This window comes from Balaenoptera physalus (assembly GCF_965194825.1).
Source record: "Balaenoptera physalus genome assembly, chromosome: 5".
NCBI lineage: Eukaryota > Metazoa > Chordata > Mammalia > Artiodactyla > Balaenopteridae > Balaenoptera > Balaenoptera physalus.
The window spans coordinates 83,280,585-83,295,505 of record NC_138884.1 but is presented as its reverse complement, the minus strand read 5'-3'; the positions used below and the strand labels follow the sequence as shown (position 1 = coordinate 83,295,505).

Below are 14,921 nucleotides of genomic sequence, written 5' to 3'. Positions count from 1 at the left end.
TGGAGGCCACATTGAGTAGCCACAGTGAGAGGGATGGAGATACTCAGCTCCCAGTTCTTTGTTACGGAGCAGAGTTTTTTCCCATCTTAAGCACTTGGTCCACCACCTGTGCACTCGGCACCCAGGTGTCTCCAAGAGCATCGACTCTCAGGCCTTTAGTTACATTGCTTGATGTGAGCAGAGCCTGAGTTTCTCCTGAAACGTGGAATCTGCTCCCATAGTACTGATGGTGCTGGAATGATTTGGCTGAGGAGAGCAAATTTCATATATCTAGGGGTAGTGTGATAGTCCTTTCCTGGCCTGTGCATGGTATTCTAAACAGTGGACTAAGGCACCCTGCTAAGGTAAGAAAAGATCTGGCAGATGTATGATAGCTGCGCTGGTACATTCATAATCTTTGGAGTCACTGGGGTACATTTTCTTTGAAGAAAAATGAGTCACATATTCTCCTTACTGCTTAGTTCACGTATCAAATTCCCTGAGGCTTCTCCTATTTTAGCTTAGCTAACTCATAAAAGAAATAGAATGTAGCAAAAGTAAAATATTACCAGTTATTGTGCTTTAGGCTTTAATGTTTTGTTCTGGTGCTTTCCTTACTTTGTTCTCACGTCTGTATTCCTGGCAAAACCACCGACAAATGAAAGAATATAACTTGCCTCATAGGGCTACATGTGTTCTCTGTAACCCTGTGTATTCATTCATTGTACTTTGTTAATATATCAAGTTGACATTCCTGATGGTGATTAAGATGATCTGAGTTATGTAAAATAAACTGAAGTAAATGAAACCCAGAGCTAAAGGCTCCTGTACATCTCTGCCAGACTTGCCTACCCTGTCTTGGAAACCTCACTTAATCTTCAAGGTTCAGATCAAATGCTACCAACCTCAGAAAGTCTTCTCCATAAGCAGATCGTTTTTCCTCCCTGCTGTGATCTCCTGGCTCATCTTTTCTGCATCATTAACATTTGGCAGTTATTTCCCATTCTACATTGTAGGTTACTTGGCTGTGTGTTTACGTAAAAACATATTGTAATCTAACACTAGGGCCTTTTTATTTTTTAAATGAGTCTTTGTGTTTTCCACCCTACCCAGCACAAATAGAAATCCAAGAAGTATATTTTACGTGATGATGTTTCTATTTGTCTTGTTGATTAATCAAAAATTGATTCCACACCTATTCTTTGCCAGGGATATGATGTGAAAAATGCAGAGGTGGTCTCTGCCTTTGATTAGAAATAATAACTTTGGGGAAATGAGCTGCTGACTGGAGTGGTGAGCAGCCTTGCTGAGCGTCAGAAGAGTGACCAAATACAGCCAATCTGCAAGGACTGGAAAGTGAATTACAACAGGAGAAAATCAGACTTCTATGCAGTGGATGCTAGATGCATTTTTATAAGCCTAAGCCGTGTGGCTGACAGGGTCTTGGTGCTTCGGCCGGATGTCAGGCCTGAGACTCTGAGGTGGGAGAGCCGGGTTTAGTACATTGGTCCACCAGAGACCTCCCAGCCCCATGCAATATCAAATGGCGAAAGCTCTCCCAGAGATCTCCATCTCAATGCTAAGACCCAGCTCCACTCAACGGCCAGCAAGCTACAGTGCTGGACACCCTATGCCAAACAACTAGTAAGACAGGAACACAACCCCACCCATTAGCAGAGAGGCTGCCTAAAATCATATTAAGTTCACAGACACCCCAAAACACACCACCGGACGCGGTCCTGCCCACCAGAAAGACAAGATCCAGCCTCATCCACCAGAAGACAGGCACTCGTCCTCTCACCAGGAAGCCTACACAACCCACTGAATCAACCTTACCCACTGGGAGCAGACACCAAAAACAATGGGAACTACAAACCTGCAGCCTGTGAAAAGGAGACCCCAAACACAGTAAGGTAAGCAAAATGAGAAGACAGAGAAATATACAGCAGATGAAGGAGCAAGGTAAAAACGCACCAGACCAAACAAATGAAGAGGAAATAGGCAGTCTACCAGAAAAAGAATTCAGAGTAATGATAGTAAAGAGGATCCAAAATCTTGGAAATAGAATGGAGAAAATACAAGAAACGTTTAACTAGGACCTAGAAGAACTAAAGAGCAAACAAACAATGATGAGCAACACAATAAATGAAATTAAAATTTCTCTAGAAGGAGTCAATAGCAGAATAACTGAGGCAGAAGAAAGGATAAGTGACCTGGAATATAAAATAGTGGAAATAACTACCTCAGAGCAGAATAAAAAAAAAGAATGAAAAGAATTGAGGACAGTCTCAGAGACCTCTGGGACAACATTAAACGCACCAACATTCAAATTATAGGGGTCCCAGAAGAAAAATAGAAAAAGAAAGGGACTGAGAAAATATTTGAAGAGATTATAGTTGAAAACTTCCCTAATATGGGAAAGGAAATAGTCAAGTCCAGGAAGTGCAGAGAGTCCCACACAGGATAAATCCAAGGGGAAACATGCCAAGACACATATTAATCAAACTATCAAAAATTAAATACAAAGAGAAAATATTAAAAGCAGTAAGGGAAAAGCAACAAATAACATACAAGGGAACCCCCATAAGGTTAACAGCTGATCTTTCAGCAGAAACTCTGCAAGCCTAAAGGGAGTGGCAAGACATATTTAGAGTGATGAGAGGCAAAAACCTACAGCCAAGATTACTCTACCCAGCAAAGATCTCATTGAGATTCAATGGAGAATTTAAAACCTTTACAGACAAGCAAAAGCTAAGAGAATTCAGCACCACCAAACCAGCTCTACAACAAATGCTAAAGGAACTTCTCTAGGCAGGAAACACAAGAGAAGGAAAAGACCTACAGTAACAAACCCAAAACAATTAAGAAAATGGTAATAGGAACATACATATTGATAATTACCTTAAATGTAAATGGATTAAATGCTCCAACCAAAAGACATAGACTGGCTGAATGGATACAAAAACAAGGCCCGTATATATGTTGTCTACAAGAGACCCACATCAGACCTAGGGACATATACAGACTGAAAGTAAGGGAATGAAAAAAGATATTCCATGCAAATGGAATTCAAAAGTAAGCTGGAGTAGCAATTCTCATATCAGACAAAATAGACTTTAAAATAAAGACTATTACAAGAGACAAAGAAGGACACTACATAATGATCAAGGGATCAATTCAACAAGAAGATATAACAATTGTAAATATTTATGCACCCAACGTAGGAGCACCTCAATACATAAGGGAAGTGCTAACAGCCATAAAAGGGGAAATCGACAGTAACACAGTAATAATAGGGGACTTTAACATCCCACCTTCACCAATGGACAGATCATCCAAAATGAAAATAAATAAGGAAACACAAGCTTTAAATGGCACATTAAACAAGATGAACTTAATTGATATTTATAGGACATTCCATCCAAAAACAACAGAATACACTTTCTTCTCAAGTGCTCATGGAACATTCTCCAGGATAGATCATATCTTGGGTCAAAAATCAAGACTTGGTATATTTAAGAAAATTGAAATCGTATCAAGTATCTTTTCTGTCCACAATAGTATAAGACTAGATATCAATTACAGGAAATAAATCTGTAAAGAATACAAACACATGGAGGCTAAACAATACACTACTAAAGAACAAAGAAATCACTGAAGAAATCAAAGAGGAAATCAAAAAATACCTGGAAACAAATGACAATGAAAACACGATGACCCAAAACCTATGGGATGCAGCAAAAACAGTTCTAAAAGGGAAGTTCATAGCAATACAATCCTACATCAAGAAACAAGAAAAATCTCAAATAAGTCACCTAACCTTAAACCTAAAGCAATTAGAGAAAGAAGAATTTAAAAAACCCTAAGTTAGCAGAAGGAAAGAAATCATAAAGATCAGATCAGAAATAAATGAAAAAGAAATGAAGGAAACTATAGCAAAGATCCATAAAACTAAAACCTGGTTCTTTGAGAAGATAAAAAAATTGATAAACCATTAGCCAGACTCATCAAGAAAATAAAAGAGAAGACTCAAATCAATAGAATTAGAAATGAAAAGAAGTACCAAGTGACACTGCAGAAATACAAAGGATCATGAGAGATTAGTACAAGCAACTATATGCTAATAAAATGGACAATCTGGAAGAAATGGACAAATTCTTAGACAAGCACAACCTTCCAAGGCTGAACCAGGAAGAAATAGAAGATATAAACAGACCAATCACAAGCACTGAAATTGAAACTGTGATTTAAAATCTTCCAACAACAAAAGCCCTGGACCAGATGGCTTCACAGGAAAATTCTATCAAACATTTAAAGAAGATCTAACACCTATCCTTCTCAAACTCTTCCAAAATATAGTAGAGAGAGGAACACTCCCAAATTCATTCTACGAGGCCACCATCACCCTGATACCAAAACCAGACAAAGATGTCAGAAAGAAAGAATACTACAGCCCAATGTCACTGATGAACATACATGCAAAAATCCTCAACAGAATACTAGCAAACAGATTCCAACAGCACATTAAAAGGATCATACACCATGATTAAGTGAGGTTTATCCCAGGAATACAAGGATTCTTCAGTATATGCAAATCAATCAATGTGATACACCATATTAACAAATTGAAGGAGAAAAACCATATGATCATCTCAATAGATGCAGAAAAAGCTTTTGACAAAATTCAACACCCATTTATGATAAAAACCCTCCAGAAAGTAGGCATAGAGGGAACTTACCTCAACGTAATAAAGGCCATATATGACAAACCCACAGCCAACATTGTTCTCAATGGTGAAAAACTGAAACCATTTCCACTAAGATCAGGAAAAAGACAAGGTTGTCCACTCTCACCACTCTCACCAAAACATAGTTTTGGAACTTTTAGCCACAGCAATCAGAGAAGAAAAATAAATAGAAAGAATCCATATCAGAAAAGAAGTAAAGCTGTCACTGTTTGCAGATGACACGATACTATACATAGAGTATCCTAAAGATGCTATCAGAAAACTACTAGAGCTAATCACTGAATTTGGTAAAGTAGCAGGATACAAAATTAATGCAGAGAAATCTCTTGCATTCCTATACACTAATGATGAAAAATATGAAAGAGAAGTTAAGGAAACACTCCCATGTACCATTGCAACAAAAAGAATAAAATACCTAGGAATAAACCTACCTAAGGAGACAAAAGTCCTGTATGCAGAAAATTATAAGACACTGATGAAAGAAATTAAAGATGATACAAACAGTTGGAGAGATGTACCATGTTCTTGGATTGGAAGAATCAACATTGTGAAAATGACTCTACTACCCAAAGCAATCTACAGATTCAATGCAATCCCTATCAAACTACCAGTGGCATTTTTCACAGAACTAGAACAAAAAATTTCACAATTTGTATGGAAACACAAAAGACCCTGAATAGCCAAAGCAATTCTTGAGAAAGAAAAACAGAGCTGGAGGAATCAGGCTCCTGGACTTCAGACTATACTACAAAGCTACAGTAATCAAGACAGTATGGTACTGGCAGAAAAACAGAAATATTTATCAATGGAACAGGATAGAAAGCCAAGAGATAAACCCATGCACCTATAATCCACCTAATTTACAACAAAGGAGGCAAGGATGTACAATGGAGAAAAGACAGCCTCTTCAATAAGTGGTGCTGGGAAAACTGGACAGCTACATGTAAAAGAATGAAATTAGAACACTCCCTAACACCATACACAAAAGTAAACTCAAAATGGATTAAAGACCTAAATGTAAGGCCAGACACTATAAAACTCTTAGAGGAAAAATTAGGAAGAACACTCTATGACATAAATCACAGCAAGATCCTTTTTTACCCACCTCCTACAGTGATGCAAATAAAAAGAAAAATAAACAAATGGGACCTAATGTAACTTAAAAGTTTGCACAGCAAAGGAAACCACAAACAAGACGAAAAGACTCAGAATGGGAGAAAATATTTGCGAGCAAAGCAACTGACAAAGGATTAATCTCCAAAATATACAAGCAGCTTATGCCGCTCAATATCAAAAAAACAAACAATCCAATCCAAAAATTGGCAGAAGACCTAAATAGACATTTCTCCAAAGAAGATATACAGATTGCCAACAATCACATGAAAGGATGCTCAACATCACTAATAATTAGAGAAATGCAAATCAAAACTACAATGAGGTATCACCTCACACCGGTCAGAATGGCCATCATCAAAAAATCTACAAACAATAAATGCTGGAAAGGGTGTGCTGAAAAGGGAACCGTCTTGCACTGTTGGTGGGAATGTAAATTGATACAGCCACTATGGAGAACAGTATGGAAGTTCCTTAAAAAACTGAAAATAGAACTACCATACAACCCAGCATTCCCACTACTGGGCATATACCCTGAGAAAACCATAATTCAAAAAGAGTCATGTACCACAATGTTCATTGCAGCTCTATTTACAATAGTCAGGGCATGGAAGCAGCCTAAGTGTCCATCGACAGAAGAATGGATAAAGAAGATGTGGCACATATATACAATGGAATATTACTCAGCCATAAAAAGAAATGGAATTGATTTATTTGTAGTGAGGTGGATGGACCTAGAGTCTGTCATACAGAGTGAATTAAGTCAGAAAGAGAAAAACAAATACAGTATGCTAACACATATATATGGCATCTAAAAAAAAAAAGAAAGTTACTGAAGAACCTAGGGGCAGGACAGGAATAAAGATGCAGACATAGAGAATGGACTTGAGCACATGGGGAGGGCGAAGGGCAACGTGAGATGAAGTGAGAGAGTGGCATGGACATATATACACTACCAAATGAAAAATATATAGCTAGTGGGAAGCAGCCGCATAACACAGAGAGATCAGCTCGGTGCTTTGTGACCACCTAGAGGGGTGAGATAGGGAGAGTGGGAGGGAGACGCAAGAGGGAGGCGATATGGGGATGTATGTATATGTATAGCTGATACACTTTGTTATACGGTAGAAACTTACATACCACTCTAAAGCAATTATACCTCAATAAAGATGTTAAAGAAAAAAAAAAAAAAAAAGAACCAGACCATGCTGGCACCCTAATCTTGGACTCTGGCCTCTAGAACTGTGAAAAATAAATGTCTGTTTTCTTTAAAAAAAAAAAAAAAAAGAAAGAAAGAATAACTTCTTCCTTCTATGGCCTCTATGGCTGCATGTTGAGAAGTAGAGTGGGAGAAGGTAAGAAGAGGCTGGAAAGGAAAGGAAAATGGGGTAGTTCAAAGAAACATGATTAGTTTGTTGTAAAGTGCGTTCATCATCCCAGTTCTCATTTTCACAGTAAAGTTTTTTTTTTTTTTTAAACATCTTTATTGGAGTATAATTGCATTAGAATGGTGTGTTAGTTTCTGCTTTATAACAAAGTGAATCAGCTATACATATACATATATCCCCATATCTCCTCCCTCTTGCGTTTTTAGGTAAAGTTCTCATTTTTAAGTAGAGTTTTACTCCATTGACTCTGGAGTAATTCCCCTGTCTGTGTTCAAATTCCCACTCTGCTTTCTCTCTGGATGACCTTGCAATTGTTACTTAATCTCACTGAGGCTCCATTTCTACCATTAAGTGAGCCTGGCACATCAAATTAGATGATGTTGGATGCCTAGCTCCTAATATGTGCTTAATTACTGTGGGTGGTTATTAATTTTATTATTATTATCATTATTATTAGCTGCTGTTATCTTAATAGCATTAAGGAGGGCATGTCCTTGACTTGGATTCTAAGGATTCTGAGGAGGGCATGTCCAGGACTGCCTGGAATAGGGCAGAGGCAGCCCAGGCTGGGGATTTGCTCAGAGACTTCCTTTCCCAGGTGGCTGGCTTAGGCTCCCTGAACAGCTCTGGAGGGTGTGCTGGAACCTTCCATCTCTGGACTTCATCTGACAGGCATGGACTTCCCAGCGCTCACCTGCTGGCAGTCCTTTTGCCCACAACTAGCCTTACTAGATGGGAGAGTATGTGAAAGGAAAGAGAAATTGCCTCTCCTCTTTGTCCTCCTGGTTCTGAGTTTACTTAGATCTGAAGGCAAAAATCCTGTTCAGTATTTTGTGGGTTAAACTTTCCTGGCTAGAACTTTGTTTTCTCAAATACTAACAAAATGGATTTTCTTTCTCCCCTACCCTCTCTTGTTAATAGGGTGCTGAGAAAATTTTGTCAATGAATGAATCAGGAGAACTGCAAGACCTCTTAACCAAAATTGAGGTAATTGTGCTTTTAGCAACTTATTTTTAGTAATCAAAACATTCAACACACTTTGATTGTAATTGAGTTTTCCTAATTGAATTTTCCCCTGTGTTCTTACAAATATGTAACAGGATACCTGTGGCGGTTTTAATTTGCTACCACCTACCCGTGAGGTTTGCTCCAGCTAGAGTGACTTCAGTGTTAGTGTCTAACAACCTCGTAGTATTAGGTGAAAATTCCAGTCGGCTTTATTAGAGCCTCATTCTCTGTTATAGAGATGTTTCGTGTCAGGCCGTTATCCTGAAGCACATATAAAATTTTTTATTTAAATTATTTTATTTTTCCTACAGACCAGCTCATCATTTCTAAAGATTACAGAAAAAGTTATTTCTCCAAAGTGCACCTTTTAATTTTGTTCCTGTATTTATAATGACAACATCTGAGAAATACTTATTCAAATATATAATGTATCAAATCAATACGCAACCAGGAAGCCCTTAATACCTCTCTGCTCCACTATTTTATCAGCCTACTTCTCTCTATATGTAGGATAAAATATATATATACATATATTTTATAGTCTAAACTGGGACACCTTGAGAGTGAAAAGGGTGCGTTAATAATTATTCTGGGGCAGTGAACCTGAACCCAAACTTTCCCAGGTGAGCTATGCAATATGGTTACATGGTATCTATTGTGCCATGCCAGCTCTTTTTGGTCCAGTCTCCTTTGCTGACCTCATTTCTGATTCTCTACCATTCCTTCCACTTCGTGGTTTTTTACTACCATTCCTTCGTGCCAGCCTGCTATTGTTCCATTTCCTCATTCCCCTCCACCATCTTCAAGGCCCATCTGCAGTATCACCTCTTCCCCACATCATTCCTGATCTCTCACACCTTTGCATTCCTGTATCCCTCTTTTTCTTAGGTGCTTATCAAAGTCTTTTAATTTTTTGTATTACTTGTCCTTGGGCATTTAATTCATGTCCCAAATGAACTATATACTCCTTGGTGTTAGGAATCATGTTTTATTCATATAGTAATTTTACCAAGAAAGACAAACACAATGAGGGTGTGTACTTGATAATCTAAAATTCCCCTCAGCTCTAAAATCTGTATGGGTGGGTTCATTTCTTTCCTTTTGTCCCTGTACTCTACGCCAACTCCATGAAACCATCAATTTGGGTTAATATGTATCTTTTATTTAAGTGATTTAACTTGATTAATATGTATTATTACTTTCTCTGCACATTTTTACTCTTACAAATGATGTCATGTAATGTGCCTAATTGTGTTTCAAATGATTTTCTTAGGCACTGTGCTTTTAAGAACCATCTATATTGCTATGCGAACCTTTAATCCATTTCTTCTAACTGCTGTGTACTTTCCCACAACAGCACTGTTGAATAGAACTTTCTTTGATGATGGAACTGTTTTATATCTGTACTATCCAAAATAGTAGCCACTGGCTGCATGTGGCTGTTGAGCGCTTAAAATGTAGCTAGTGTGACTGAAGAACTGAATTTTTAATTTTATTTAACTTTACTTGATTTAAGTTTAAATTCAAATCAAGTGAAATTAAATACAAATTTTAAAATAAATAAAATAATTAACCGTATCTGACTGATGGCTCCTATTTTGGACAATGCAGCTGCATGGAGCCCACCCAGTATTTTTTATCTACTCATTTTTTCCACCGATGTCCTCTAACTTCTCCCTCAAACAAACAGCGCTGCAAGGAGCAACCTTGACCGTGTTTGCTCGTGGATTTCTCTGAGAGTAGGAATCGCTGGGTAATAGCTTATGCATAGCCCCAGTTTTGCAGGTAGTGCCAGGTGGCTCTCCATGATGCTTGCAGCATCCAACACTCCCTCCTGTGGAGAAAGAGGTTTCGTATGTTCCCACATTCCTGACAATGTTTTACATTGTTCTCCAATTTTCTGTTCTCTAATTTTTGCCAGGGTAGTGGGTATAGGGAGATATTGCCTTATCATTTTAATTAATGTTTTTCTGATAACCATTGAGTTTGGGCATTTCCTTGTATGCTTGTTAAATTTTTAAATTTCTTCTTCTGTAAGTTGTGTATTCTTATCCTTGCCCATGAAAAGTCTTGGAATTGTCTTTTTTGTTGTTGTTGATTCTCAGAAGATCCCTCTATATTCTAGATATTAGCTTTTTGTTGGTTTTAGCCATTGTCAATATTTCCTTCCCTCTTTTTAGCTTCTTTCTTGGTGTCCTTCATCCAACAGAAATCTTTTGATATAATTAAACCCGCTATTTTTCCTTATTTTTGTGCTTTTGAACTTTTACTTATGAAGTATCCTTCCGTCTTAAGGTCACAAAGATATTATCCTACATTTTCTTCTATTAACTACATTTTCATCTATTAACATTTTCTTCTATTAACTATAATTTTTCGCATCTAGTTCTTTCATTCATGTAGAATCATTTCCATTTTGGTGAGTTAGCTTTCCAACATCATCTATTAAATAATCTATTATTTTTTTATTGCTTTATTCTGCCAATTTTTTATTATAGTAAATCCCCATATGTACCTGGGTCTTTGTCTGAGCTTTCTAATCCGTTCCATTGCTCTATTTGTTCCTGTTGTATCAGTATCTTACTGTTGTTATTTCTGTGATTTAAAAGCATCTTTTAGAGTCTTATAAAGTGAATGTCCCTCATTACTCTTCTTTTTAAAGGTTGACGATTGACTTAGCTATTCATGGACTTTATTCTTTTGAGTCTATAATTTCTTAATTCTGCAACTTGATTAACACTGCCATGCTATATATTAACATAACCTCTCTCTTTCTCTCAGCTCAAAGAATTTTGAAAGAGGATTTTATGCTCTGCTCTTCATTAAGTCTGTCTCAATTCTACAGATGACATAAATAAGCCAGAAACATTTAAAACTATTCTTAATGTTGAAATATATACAATAGTACGGTACTGGCTTCTACCATTCATAGGATTTGTAAGGTGTTATAACTCTGTCAGGCTGCTTTGTCCATATAACAAACTGGTAGAGAATTTGCAGCCATCCAGAAAGCCCTGAACTCTGCCTGTGAGGGGCCTGGGGTTTAAGGCAAACTCACCCAGGCAAAGAGACTGGCCTTGGAGAAGCAGTTGGAAGAACCAGGAAAAGTGGATAAAAGACGAGATTCAGATCCAAACCTTCATTCATTGCTTTTGGCAATGAAACAGGAGTTTAATATTCCTGAGGTAGGAAACATTGGAGTCCTTACTAAGTAGCAAGTAATATTCTTGGTATTATATGTATTAAGTTATTGAAACCTTACAATAACTCTGCAAGGTGGGTTCTATTATTATCCCTGTTTTACAGATATTATTATCCATTTTACAAGAAAATGGAGGCACAGAGGATTAAATCACTTGCTCCAGACCTTACAGATAGTGTTTGATTCATGATTTTAATGAGCCTGACTCCGTAATCTTAACCATGAATCTATGCGGCCATCACTCTCAAATTAAGTGGCATGTAGGTATCTGGGAAACCTGATCAAATGTGGCAGGATCCAAGGCCCAGATGAGAAGTTTACTGGGAGGTAGGCAGAGAACAAGGTCCAGGAAACAGACTGAATTTTAACACTTGGATCTTATGCTAGTGTAGCATTGTGGAAGATGGGAAAATTGGCAATAACTTCGGAGAGAAACCAGACAGCTCCTACTAAGTTCTAATTTGCTGTTACTTGGGTGCTGCATAATTCATCACCCTGGTCTTTGTAATTCAGGCCCCAGTTTTCAGCAGTTACCCCAGTTATGAAGAGGAAAGAGGCTTAGCATCTGCAGCTGGGTCATCAGAAACGGTGTCAGCAAATCAAATTTCAAGTTTTCTGGCCCAAGAATTCTAGCATATGTTCCATCTAAGTGAAAATTGCTCGGGGAACCTGAGGGGGCCTGATTCGCTGATGAAGACTTGTCAGTGGCCTCAAACATGAGGAGCTGGCCAAAGGCAGCAGAAGCAAGTGAAATATGGCAATAGCTGGTATGAGACTTGGATTTAATAAGGCTACCTGCACCAATGCGGGTTCTGCTCCTGGGACAGTTTGCGGGGGGTCTTCCCAGTAAGATATGAACTCCACGTGGACACAGATTCTTGTCTATTTTGTTCTGTTCTTTACCTCTAGCGCCTAGAACAGGAATTGGAAAATAATGGGCACTCAATAATTATTTGTTGAGTGAATAGATGAATGAATCCTCTTTCATCCAAGGGATTTTTGTCTGTTTTGTTTTTGGTTTTTTGGTTTGTTTGTTTGTTTTTGAGAAGGCAAAGCAGTTAATTGATGAAAAAGAAGAGAAAAAGAATTATTTTATGTGAAAAAGATGAATAAAAACACCATTTGGGGGTAAAATTTATTTATATATTTATGTATTTACTTATATTAATAAACAGGCTAAAGATCCAAAGCAAAGAGATGTCTAAGGATTTCCCCCAAACAATAACCAAGACGGATAGCTGATCCTGATGGTGCCCACACAGAGGAAGTCAGGGCATCCCTGAGATGATTAGCAATCACCTTGTTATGGCAGGTACTGGATTAAAGATCTCAGATGGTAGAGAAGCTCTAAGTAAGCTTCTGCCTTGCTGCTTTTCTAAAGATATGAGCAAACATTTTGTTGTCATTGCTGGTGAGATTGCCAACATAGTGTCCACTTTCGTACAGTTTTCCTTGTAAAGCCTGATTTGTTATTTATGAAGAACAGAGGTAAGATTCCCAGCTATACACAGAGGATGCTGGAAATGGCACAGGCTGTCTGTACAAGGCGTTGGAGCTATCAAAGGCTGGACTGACCCTCCCTGGAGAAGCACCATTCTGGGTGATGTTGCTTCTCCGTGGGGTGGGTGGCCACAGCATGTTCAGAGACTACAGCAGCAGAGTACCACCTACTCACCTGGGAAATCAGGCCAAGTGCTCTGGCTGCGTCTGAAATTGGAACATCTTTTTAAGTAGGGTTGTGGCAGTACATCCCATTGGGTCAAGAATCAGACTCATACATCTGGCTTATGCATTCAGGAATATAAGCAACAAATTTCCTGTGTGTCAGCATTTTGTTCAGGGGCTTCTTTCCCAGGTCTGCAAATTGAGAATGCTAGAAACTCTAATTATCAGGAACGATTCTGTTTATTAAGAGCTAGGTCAGACAGAGAGTCGTTTATTAGGCACTTAACAAGAATTTGCTGAATTAAATTATTGAATATAGTTTAAAACAAAATACATAGAAAAAAGTGAGTCATCCAGAGATGATTATATGCCAAGTGTTCACTCTTTGATAATCTGTTACATGGAGTGAGTCTGCTTCATAGACAACCTGGATGATGGGGTTTATGGTCGCAGAGACTCAGATAAGTTGCTTCCTCTTTGGTAAAATACTTAAGAGACTTTCTAGCTCTCCTAAAATAAGATTAGATGATCTGAGTTCAAAAATAAGAAGTTCATTCATTTCCTGATCTTGAAGAAAACACTGAAGACCCTTGAGCTTAGCATCCTGTTTCTATGTTATATAACAGCAAAAACTCTTTATATTTATGAAATTTGAGTTTGTGCTACAAAGGAAACCCATCTGACAATCATTCTTGAACTCCCCCCTTGTCCCCTTGGTCCTTTGTTAGAGACTAAGGAATGCTTGGGGGCTTCAATTCAGATGACTACAGTATGGAGTGGACGTATTTGAAGACCACAAATAAATTTCCTAAAATAAAATTAATATGTAAACACAAAAAGCCACATCGTCATTTTTAAATGGAATCACAAATAGACCAAGGCCATCCTCAAATAATGTCATCAGAATCTCTGCAGCACTATGATGAGATCTGCCTTTTACTCAAAGGGTTGTTGAGAAGATTTAATGAGTGAATCATGTAAAGTGAGAACATTGCCTGGTACGTAGTAGCCACTCAATAAGATTAGTCATTATTAATCATTATTTCACTAATCCTTATTTGTAGCTGAGAGCTACTACTAAGAGAACAGGGAGGTCTCTGGTTCACTGCTAGATCCCCTACGCCTTGCACAGTTCCTGGCAATGTGGACTTATTTGTGGAATGAGACCACTGAGTTTTATTTTTTAAAATTCCCTTGCCAAGAATATATGAACAGAAAGAGGTAAAAGGGAGGATGATTTTGCACTCCTTTTTTCTTGGATTCCACCCCTAAGGGACATGCCTCTACCCAAACCACTATTCAGAAGAGGGGCACTCTGTAGATTTAGTACTCTTACTGGGTGCTATTCTCAACCAAGTCTGCCTGGTTTCCAGCTTTGCTGGGCTCCAGGACACTGAAGAGCTACCCTAGATTTCTTAATTGCTTGAAGGTCAAAGTGTCTCTTGTCAACCTCTTCATTGAAAGTGGAAGTCTGTTTTGTTACTACTAATAATGACTATTGTTAACTTCAGTTATTCCTCCTTCCTCTAACCTGGAACACTGTTCAAATTTGGGGAATTTTTTAGCTCTTTTTCCATCTTGCACTGAGGGCAAAGCTGTCTACTGAGGTATTGGACTTAGGACACAGGAACATGTAGTATAAGCCAGCTCTTTCTCATTTCTGGAACTCTTTTAAGTTGGAACCAGAGTTCCAAGATAACAAAAGCGCTCTTTGAAGGAAATGGCTAGGAATGACTGAATTATTTACTATTATTAGAAGAACAAGTGGAATAGCTCATACTGGGTGATGTAACAGGAATAGGATTTCTGGAGGCTAGT

The 14,921-nt window shown here is 38.1% G+C and overlaps 1 protein-coding gene across 6 annotated transcripts in view; it reads left to right on the top strand.

Moving 5' to 3' along the window:
• The window catches only part of GRXCR1 (glutaredoxin and cysteine rich domain containing 1), a 364,380-nt gene that overhangs the window by 344,250 nt on the left and 5,209 nt on the right, over positions 1-14,921 (top strand). For all 6 annotated transcript variants that reach the window (XM_082464259.1, XM_082464258.1, XM_082464260.1 and 3 more), the window contains one exon: positions 8,150-8,215. In XM_082464259.1, coding sequence (XP_082320385.1) covers positions 8,150-8,215 — 66 coding nt within the window. The remainder of the gene's footprint in view (positions 1-8,149; positions 8,216-14,921) is intronic.